At 39.5% G+C, this 11,032-nt stretch overlaps 1 protein-coding gene across 2 annotated transcripts in view; it reads left to right on the top strand.

Annotated features, from left to right (window-relative positions):
- Nucleotides 1–4,261: 4,261 nt before the first annotated feature.
- TFEC (transcription factor EC) overlaps nucleotides 4,262–11,032 on the top strand; it is a 151,252-nt gene continuing 144,481 nt past the window's right edge. For both annotated transcript variants that reach the window (XM_089329468.1, XM_089329467.1), the window contains exons 1-2: nucleotides 4,262–4,319; nucleotides 5,275–5,512. In XM_089329468.1, coding sequence (XP_089185594.1) covers nucleotides 5,456–5,512 — 57 coding nt within the window. In that variant the 5' untranslated portion in view covers nucleotides 4,262–4,319; nucleotides 5,275–5,455. The remainder of the gene's footprint in view (nucleotides 4,320–5,274; nucleotides 5,513–11,032) is intronic.

The raw sequence follows: 11,032 nt of genomic DNA, 5'->3' as shown, positions 1-11,032 counted from the left end.
GGGAGACCCTAACATCCTGTATTGGAGTGTCAGTTCACCTCCTACCTGCTCCGCTTCCCATGTAAGCTTCCTGTTAATGTGCCTGAGAAGGCAGGGGAAGACGGCCCAAATAAGTGAAAATCCTACTGCTTACACTGGAGACCAGGATGGAGTTCTTAGCTCCTGGCTTAGGCCTGGCCCAGACCCAAATGTTATGGCCATTTGGGGAGTGAACTAGCGGATGGAAGATCTCTCTGTCTCTGTCTCTTCCTCTTTCTGTTGCTCTGCCTTTCAAATAAAAAAAAAATTTACTCTGGTGTAAAAAAAGTTTGAAATCCATAGTTTTTTCATACTGCACATTTTTATGACCGTTTTGAAGACCCCTCTGCATGATTCCAAATTTTCTTTTTTGTGGCAAAATGAACATATCTATTATTTGCTTTCTCACAATCTTTTTGGAGTATCCTCAAACATCTTACATCCAGAAAGTTTTCAGCTGTTGCATGTGGTGTTCTGCACAGCCTGGAGAAAGACTGAATTAACACAAAGCTGTACTAATGACAGATCTGCCAGCATTGCTTTGTTTTCACTGATGTTTGCGACAATCCGTGTGGAGGGAAATGTCTCTCTTCTGGTGCCTCTCTGTCTTCAGCTTCTGTCAAACTTCCTTTCTCCTTTACTACTCCTGCGGTATCCTTTGGATCTTTGAGTGTGCCATGTTCCAATGTCTCCTGTTAGTTGGTTTCTCTCTCTCTCAGTTTCTCTCTCTTTTTTTAACAAATTATTTATCTATCTATCTATTTATTTATTTGAATGTCAGAGTTACAGACACACACGCACACACACACACAGTCTCCAAATCTCCAAATCTATTTCATATGAATTGATGATAAGCTTGGTTATTTCCCACCTTACATCTATTTAAAATTTGAACCCAAATGAAAGTTTGTGTATTTTCCACTCAAGTGGGTTTGGCTCATTGCTTTAGCCAATTACACTACTAATCCTAGTTGTAATTTATTGAATATCTGTTATGTGTCAAGTATTGTTAGGGATTTAAAATATTAAGTTGTTATTAATAATAACAATGATTACTAAGTTTTATTGTTAGGATAATAAGTTGTCTTGAAGATAATAATTATAATTTTCTTTTCAACTTTCTGAATGTTATTTTTCCAAACTCAGTTTTCCTCCCATATTTGGTTAGCATCCATTCTATGCATTACTCTGGGTCCTGTAAATATGTATAATATCAGATGGTGAAAAAAAGCTTTTTGTCTACTGTTAGCAATATTCCTTCAGATCAGTTTCTGAAACTTGAGTCATTTCTTTTCAAAGGGCCTTAAAAGATAGACATCTGAGACCAGCGAGTTATTTTCAATATATCAATACAGGAACATTTGGGGAAAGATTAAATTTATGTTGAATTATTAATCAGCTCTCTTTGGGAATGGTAGGTTTAGCAACTTTGAACCTAACTAATAATTGAGCTCACATAGATTTATTTTATCAGTGAATATGTTGTAAGAATCTTTGTGAAATGCTTTGCTGAAATTAATATCTACCTTGACAAACACATGATAGATAACAAATTCCTTGTTATGGATTGGTATCTAAGTTCCTGGGGTTGTCATAACAAATTGTCACAAGTGGGAGGCTTAAATCAACAGAAACTTATTATCTCACATTTCAGGAGGATTGATGGTTCTTTCTTATTTGTTCAGAGATAATTCCATGCTTTTCTTCTAGCTCACCACCCATTATGCCTCCTGTGTCTCCTGGTGTTCTTTCACTTTCTCTAGGTTTCTCCTCTTCCTACAATGCCAGCCATATTGGATTAAGGTCCTTACCTTACCCCAGTGTGACCTCATCCTACTTTGTATGTTAATTACATCTGCAAAGACCCTATTTCCAAATAAGATCAGGTTTAGGAGCCACGAGTTAGGATTTTCAACATATTTTGGTGGGGGAGTGGGAGAGAAAGGTACAATTCAATCCACAACATTAGAGAAAAGAAGAAATTGCTAAAGGGACTTGAGGAAAACATTCAGAACATAAACCCAGGACTTTACACAATATTTTTACACAATTTTGTTCTAGCTCCAGCCCCTTATCTTCTGGTGAATTCTACTTTTTTATGAATTCATTTTTCATGAATTAAATTTTTTATGAATTCATAGGCTAGCTATTTAATAATCCTCTTCAGAATTTCATAAACCTAAAAATCAAGCTCACTAGGTCTGTGTCCAAAAATCTATCATTTCCCATTTTGAATAAGTTTTTCTTATTATTAGCTTTGGTTTATTAACTTTTTAAAATTTATTTTTTATTATTTATTTTTATTTTATTTATTTTTTTGACAGGCAGAGTGGACAGTGAGAGAGAGAGAGACAGAGAGAAAGGTCTTCCTTTTGTTGTTGGTTCACCCTCCAATGGCCGCCACGGCTGGCGTGCTGCGGCTGGCGCACCGTGCTGATCCGATGGCAGGAGCCAGGTGCTTCTCCTGGTTTCCCATGGGGTGCAGGGCCCAAGTACTTGGGCCATCCTCCACTGCGCTCCCAGGCCACAGCAGAGAGTTGGCCTGGAAGAGGGGCAGCTGGGACAGAATCCAGCGCCCCGACCAGGACTAGAACCCGGTGTGCCGGCGCCGCAAGGCAGAGGATTAGCCTAGTGAGCCGCGGCGCCGGCCAGGTTTATCAACTTTTAAAAATTATTTTGCTTGTTTCCGAGCTTTTATAATTCGTCTGAACCTGAATGTTTGAATTTATTCAGATTTGTTTGTTGATCCCCTATTATCTACACTCCTATATTGGGCTTTATTCATTTTAGAAAAGTGGAGGTGCTGGGGATTGAACCCGGGGCCTTATGCAGGCTAATATTCATTTTAATGACTAGTTCATATATTCTAATTTAAAGTATAATTCAGAGTTGATTCTTCTTTTTAATTTTATTTATTTTATTTGAGATAGAGATAGAGACAGAAATGCAGAGTATGATAAAGAGTCCCCATCCACTGGTTCATTCCCCAAATGCCTGCACGAGTCAAGAATGGGCTAAGCTGAAGCCAGAAACCAGGAATTCAATCCACTTCTTTCATGTAAGTGATAGGAACCCAAGTACTTGAATGTACCAGCAGGAAACTGGAATCCAGAGTGGATCTGAACTCAAACCCAGCCACTCTGGTATGGGATGTGTCATGCTAACCACTATACCAAACACCTCCCCTGGTTCTTCTCTTCTTCATCTTCAATGGATAGACCTATATCCATTTATCCATTGCTTCTGACCTGAAGTCTGACATAGGAAACAACAATCCCTTCCTAGAACCAACTTATCTTTCCAGTTCTGCTGTCTTCAAGTAGGGAATTAACAGTTCAAAGCGGGGCACAAATAATCAAGTGCACAATATCATTAATCAGTTAATCAAATAACTAATCAATAACTTGATAATTATTAATCAGTCAATAATTATCATGTCCCAGGAGCTGTACGAGATGGGAGTTCCAATAACATCAGAAACAACGTGGGGCAAATGTTGTGGCATAGTGGGTTAATCCTCTGTCTAAGACGCTGGCATCCCATCTGGGCACCCGTTGGTATCCCGGCCACCCTGCTTACAGTCTAGCTCCTTGCTAATGGCCTAGGAATGCAGGGGAAGATGGCCCAAGTGCTTTGCCCCTTCACTTGTGTGGGAGACCCAGAAGAAGCTCCTGGCTCCTGACTTTGGCCTGGCCTGGTAACTCTCATTATAACTCTGCTTTTCAAATAATAAATAAGTATCTTTAAAATTAAAAAAAAAAAAGAAACCGCATACAAGAAATTATGTCCTTGAGGAACTTGTACAAGGGAGCTTCCAAACATTCATGGACAATTTACATTATCTTTTCATTCCATTTCCCACAAACTTTCTGAAGCCCCCCTCCTTGTATTTGGGTAATGAAGACAAAGGTGTAAACATCATTGCAATAATGTGTGCTAATTCCTGTAAGAATAACTGGGCAAAGGTCTTGTTTATAAGAGAACCATCTCACTCAGCCTTGAAGTAATTGTTAGTGCCACATTTTGGTAACTAGTCATGTTCTTTCAAATATTGTTACTTTATTATTCCAGATACTACTCTTCTACTTTTTGAAAGTACATCCATGCTCCCTGCTGTGCCTTGAACCCAACCTGTCACATTGAGCATTAATGCACACTTTTGTCTTAGAATAATGCACGACCTAGGAATCAAATAACAAAAAGGAGTGATCAGAGTTGAGCAACAGTAACTTCTTTTTTGTTTTTCTTTGCAGAATCCTGTCAATGATTTGGTTCTCTAAAGAAAAATCAGAAAAGAAAAGGTTGGTATGATATTATGTAAATGCTTAAACCAGAGTTAATCTAAGACAAGTTATTTAAAGACAGAACTTAAAGAATTAATTTGAAATTCCCTGCTGTGTGTTTGTTGAATCCAGCCACTTCACAATATCACAATATCTTACGTAGCGAGAGATTTCGTAGGGACTAGAAAGAAAATGATATTTTTCCAGACGCATTGACCACGGGTACGGTTGGCCACGAGCTAGACATCCGGTTCTTCTATAGCAACTTGTTTTACTTTCACTGCCTTTTAAGAGGTGACTTCCAGGGCAGCTCTGCTCTTCAGTCTGCAACAGCTCAAGCCAGAAACAGAGTTGGGGGATGTGGGAACTATTGTGGTCTGTTTTTCTGTGTGACAGTTGTTCCTATTTTGTGTTTGTTTCTCTTTTAATGAGGATACAACTTTCATCCAGGGAGATGTATGGGTCACTTGTTAGAGCACCTAAATACACTAAGGCACTCCACCAGCTGGAAACTGTGACTTGTAGTTGAATTATTTTTGCCCAGCAAATGGTTTTCCTTTTGACATATTTTAATATACTTGCACACTGAGAGCAAGAGTGGGTGAACAGAAAACAGACTGTTTTATTAACCCAGCAGTCACCTTTGAGGTATGTACATGTCCACTTTTTTTCTTGCCTTTGTACATAATCCCAAGAGACTGGTACCTGGCTTTGCTCAGAATAACAAAGTCAGGCACAAATCTCCAAACACAATTGTTAGCTGAATGCCAACTGTTTCTTCTCATCTTTTTTTCTTTTTTTTTTTTTTCAAAACTGGAACATTAAGAATTGAATCTTTATGGGTGAGCCATAACCATTAAAGAATGAGTTTGCTTTTCTATTTCAGATGCTTGTCTTACCATTTACTAGATTTATTTTGCAATATGTAATCTCAGGTGATAAATGAAAATAATTTTTTGCATGTATTTTGCAGATTCCCTTTTTTCAAACTCACTAATACAGAGAAGAAAAGGAGAAAAATAGGTTACAAGCTTTAACTGGATTCCAATTTCAGCTGAAAGAACTGCCAGGAGACAAAGAGAAGAGACTGCAACTTAGCCAGGATACCAAGGCTCAGCAGACACAGCTCCACATGCAATTTTCATACAAACCAAATGTTTCACAGACTTTTCCCAGAAGTTTCTTCAAGTCGATTGTCATCTTTTTCCAAGGTATATATCTGTATATGTATATAGTCATAATTTCTAAGTGTAGTAGGTAAGTATCTCTGAAAATTCACACATTTTAATTATAAAAAAAAGTGAAGAAAAAATAAGAATAAAAATCCAGAACCTCCTCCCAATTCCAGAAAGGGGTTATAATTCCCAATAAGTGGCTCATTTGACAGCATGGAGATATTAAAGCAACAGAGAATCCAAAGTATATGATTTTCTCTTTCCTGTCATCATCATCATCTTCTTCTACATTGTTGGTATGGTAATACTACCAGCTAATATTTTGGAGTGCTGTAGACTTTACAAAGAATTTTCATATCATAGCCAAAGCAATCATTAATGTGAACCATCTCAGGGCAAACATTATTAATAGCAACCCACTATTTAAAAATATTTATTTGAAAGTCAGAGTTACAGACAGAGAGAGGAGAAACAGAGAGAGAGAAAGGGAGAGCTCTTCCAATTGCTGGTTCACTCCCCAAATGGCCACAACAGTCGGGGCTAGGCCAGGCTGAAGCCAGGAGCCTGGAGCTTCTTCTGGGTCCTTCACATGGGTTTGGGGGCCCAAGGACTTGGGCCATCTTCCGCTTCTTTCCCAGGAGCAGTAGCAGGGAGCAGGATCAGAATTAGAGCAGCTGGGACTTGAACCGGCACCCTTATAGGATGCAGGCACTGCAGACAGCAGCTTAACCTGCAGTGCCACAACACCAGCCCCAGAAACCCATTTTTTTAAAGCACTCTAAGACTTGGAAAACACAAGTAATGTGGTGCACAGAAGGAACATGTTCTTTAAGTTAGAATTGGAATCTGCATTGTTGGCTTTATGACATCAGGCCTTATAAAGCATTACTTTGTTGAGTGTTTCAGTATGAAACGTAACAATTTTGCCAAAGTATGGTTAAAACTTTGAGTTAAGGTGACTTTCTAAAGAGAGTCTATGACAGTGTGTGTTGGGAGCAAATATATTTTAGATGGTATTTTTGTACTGGGGTAGGAGGCCCAGCAGATGACTTTGAAGGCGATCACTGAGTATATGATCCTATGACTGGTGACATACTCAAGGTAGTGTACCTTGCAAGTGGCAGAAGAAAGATTGGAGTCATATTTTCTGACTCTTGTCACACTTCTAGCATTCAATGTAATTCAAGAAACATACTTTTAGCCCCTGCTTTTGACCAAGTTCTTGAGCTGTATTTCTATGGTATAAATAAGGAAAAGCTCTTGCTATGAAGATTTTATAATGAAGAAGAGGAAATAAATGTAAAGAAAGACAGACTATGTGCCATAGGTGTGGTGAATACTATGGTACATGGGTTTGGTAGTATTGAGGAAGACTATTATTGTGGGAGCATAGGAATTGGTCCTGAAATTGTTGGTAGATCCATTCTTGGGAAATAACTACATCAATCTCACTTTAGTTTTCAGATTATACCTATTCTTAAAAATAAGATTATTCCATTAACCCCTAGTAAACCTTCAATCACAAATATTGATTTATTTTAAATTAACTTTCAAAAATCATTGCTTCCTAAGATAATTGGTATGTTTTGCTTATTATGATTTCTGACTTTATTATATCTGTTTTTATGCATTTTGTTACATATTATTTTTTACAATTTTCTTTTAAGTAGGCAGGTTTTTAGTGGAAAATCACCTAAAATTCTGAGCTCTATAATCTTTGTATTAGGATCCTCACTACTGTTACCCTCACATAATCATTAGCAAAACAATACCTTTTTGGCACTTACTGAGCTAGTGCGGTAGGACAGACTTCCTATGATGCACTTAACACATATTACTCTCTCTGATAATCTAGTACAGTAGCTGTAAACCCCATTTTGTAGATAGTGAACTGGGCCTTAGAGATTTTAAGAAATCATCTGAAAATTGCTTTACTAGCAAGAATGTTCCTCATTTATGACCGTGACAGTGCTGGAAGTCTCAGTTTGTCAACTTGTGAGGTTTTACCTCCTTCTCACCAACTTAATAGCTGAGGACACTGGTGATTCCCAGTAAAGAATAACCCTGTTTGAAGCAGCTTAAGACACTGGAAGAACTTGCTTGTTTCTGTTATCAGAAAGGCATGTTGATATCAGTGGTGACTAGAACCAGAAATTCAGGTATGGTTAAGAACTTCTCTAATCCTCCTCTGTGCTTCTCTCTGACTGTTATCTTTGTTCTCTGAGCAGCTCCCTGGAGGCAAACCACACAGGTGCTAGGCCCTCCAGGCTCACATCCTCACTACTTTCCGTTAAGGAAAGAGGGGCTTAGGTTACTCAGCTCCAGTGTCAACAATTCTAGGGGAGAGTTGCTGGGACCCTATGTCCAGTCTTTGCTCTGGTCATTATGACCAAGATGGTGGGGGCTATGATCAGTTTTTATTGGTCGTGTGTTCACTTTTGTAGGTATAGGAAGAGAGGGAGTGGTGGTCTGTGGTTAGAATTGGAGAAGATGGAGTAGGGCTATACAGACATAGCCTCGAAGAAATTACCAAGAACCAGGAATTTATCCTAATTTGTGGCTACTAACGCAGATCATTATGATACCTGTTTTCATTCCCTGAGTTAAGTCTTCACCATTTAACATCATAGGTGATTAGATTTCTTAAATCACATTTGTGGGGTAGAGGGGTTTAGCCTAACTAGTCCATTAAACTGAAATCTGTCAAGTTTGTTTTGGACATTTGAAATTGATTTAACCTTGATGTATTCCTAGATCTTAAATTTTTTGCTATTTATCTAAGGTAGAAAATTCTGAATCTTCTGGGAAACAGGATTAGCCTCTAAAATGAGAAGAAACAAAAACAAACGTTTAAGTTGAATAGATTACAGCCTCTGTAGAAGTGATGTGTGAACCACACGATGAGCACATTTGGTCAACTCCATTCTTTGTTGGGTAGCATGTGCCAATGCCTCAGAGTCTGATCAAAACTACATGATATGATAAGGGTTAAAATTTGTGGTTAAACATTTGAGACTCAGATCTTTCTGTAGTGACTTAATGAAGGAACTGCCCACTTGGCAGCTCTTAGCTTTGACTTTTTAAATGTTGAGGTGCACCACTGTAAAAGATCCCACACCTTAAAGATGCATCCTGTGATAAGTACATTTGAAGTATATGGGACTTCATGATAACGTTTTGTACTCTGTTTCAATAAATATTTACTAATCCATTTTTTTTTTTTGACAGGCAGAGTGGATAGTGAGAGAGAGAGAGAGAAAGGTCTTCCTTTTGCCGTTCACTCTCCAATGCCGCCATGGCTGGCTGGCGCGCTGCGGCAGGCACACTGCGCTGATCTGAAGGCAGGAGCCAGGTGCTTCTCCTGGTCTCCAATAGGTTGCAGGGCCCAAGCACTTGGGCCATCCTCCACTGCACTCCCTGGCCATAGCAGAGAGCTGGCCTGGAAGAGGGGCAACCGGGACAGAATCCGGCGCCCCGACTGGGACTAGAACCCGGTGTGCCAGCACCGCTAGGTGGAGGATTAGCCTATTGAGCCCCGGCACCGGCCACATTAATGCATTTAAGGAATGAATTTAGGACATTTGAGAGTATGTCAAGAAGGGTGTTCTTCATTTAGTAGGATGATGTTTCTTTCTAAGTACATTTCCTGTGCCTTCTCTATGTGAAATGTGACCAGAGATACCCTTCTTGGCAAGCTCAGTCCTCTTGGAGTATCTAGTCTAATTGTGTTGACAAGGTGTAGAGAGGTAGAAATTTATGAAAAAAAAAAATGTGGTCTCCTTTCTAACAATTTCAAACTTTTCTAGAATCCCCCACCATCCTCCCCACTGGGGAGTTTACTAGGGGTTGGGATGTGTGGTACCAAGTTGAGAAGAGGGGGGCCGGCGCCGTGGCTCACTTGGTTAATCCTCCTCCTGCAGCGCCGGCATCCCATATGGGCATCCGGTTCTAGTCCCGGCTGCTCCTCTTCCAGTCCAGCTCTCTGCTGTGGCCTGGAAAGGCAGCGGAGGATGGCTCAGCCCAAGTGCTTGGGCACCTGCACCCGCGTGGGAGACCAGGAGGAGGCACCTGGCTCCTGGCTTTGGATTGGTGCAGAGCGCCAGCCGCTGCGGCCATTTGGGGGGTGAACCAACAAAAGGAAGACCTTTCTCTCTGTTTCTCTCTCTCATTGTCTAACTCTATCTGTCAAATAAATAAAAAAAATTAAAAAAAAAAAACAAAGTGGAGAAGAGTAATGGACTAATTGGAGAGAGAATAATGAGATGAAAAATTCAACTCTCCAGTTAAAGGTGTTGCAAAGCCTCTCTGTTCAAAGTGGCCTGCTTTAAGGTTAAAGCTGTCTCTTTGGCAAATGCTCAGATTTTTGTGGACATGAGGCTGAGTTTATATGTCCTAAGTCCTATGACCAAAATGACGTCCACTGAAAAGCTTGTTTCCTGCCTGGCCAGCAGTCTTCCTCCTTCCATCAAGTCTGTGGCTGGCAGGATTCACAGCTTGCTGTCTTAACATTGGTGTTGTGGTCAGTGCCAACACACCTAGGGTGTCTACAGTAGAGTTCGCCTGGACTCCCTTCATTGGTGCCTTTCCTCTAGCGGGAGCCAGCAAGAATATTTGCCAAGTCAGGATTTCTGGTGTGTGGAGGTCCCTTAACATTCCTCAGATTCTAAATGGGAAAGGGACAAACTTCCTCCTGTTTTTGATTCTCTCTGTTGGGGTTCCTGTCCCCCACTGCATACACCCTTTATGATTTTGTCCCAGAGAGTCAAGGTCCTGATGTCTGTCCTCTGGATATGAACCCTGACATAGAGGTGAAACACACAGAACAAGAGAAGACAATCAAAACAAAATTTCAATCACAGATCCAGTTGCTATGTTTTCCATGTTTAGATTCCATTATCTAGTTCTACTTTGTTAAATAACCTATAAGATTTGATTATCTCCTCTAGGATAAAAATCTCATTTGCAATTATGCTGAATATCCTTTTGTAGTTATCTGTTTCAAAGACCCCCTTAAAACCTAGCTTTCTTTAGCTTAGGCAAAGAAAAAAAATGAAATTATGTTAAGTGACTTGAATAGATGAGGGATCTTCAAAAAGTTTATGGAAATGAGTATTATGACAAAAAGTTATGCATGAATTTCAATTTTTTTGTGCCAAAATGCACTTAACCTTTAATTCCATTTTCCATGAACTTTTGGAAATACCCTTGTATTATACCTTACGGACTTTAATTAAAAACCACTCTGCTACTAGTGTTGCTAAAAGGTACAGAAAATATAGAAGCTATAAATTAAAAGAAACAAAATGACAGTCATGCATTATCTGAAACATCCTTTTCTGATCAGAAAGTTTTTCCTCCAAAATTCCTCTTTGTTAGAAATATGGAGAAGGCATGATTCAGACTTTAGCAAATGAAGCTGCTACTGTTACATCCTGTGATGGATGAACTGAAATAGTCGCTATGCTTCTGAGAAGTTCATCCAACTTGTGATCAGCACCATAATGAAGAAGTCTAACGGCATTGCCTAATCCCCATTGTGTGGTCTGAATAACATGC

The sequence above is a fragment of the Oryctolagus cuniculus genome, chromosome 3 (assembly GCF_051225735.1).
Source record: "Oryctolagus cuniculus isolate XC-2025 breed Fujian yellow rabbit chromosome 3, ASM5122573v1, whole genome shotgun sequence".
NCBI lineage: Eukaryota > Metazoa > Chordata > Mammalia > Lagomorpha > Leporidae > Oryctolagus > Oryctolagus cuniculus.
This window is presented reverse-complemented; position numbering and strand designations above follow the sequence as displayed.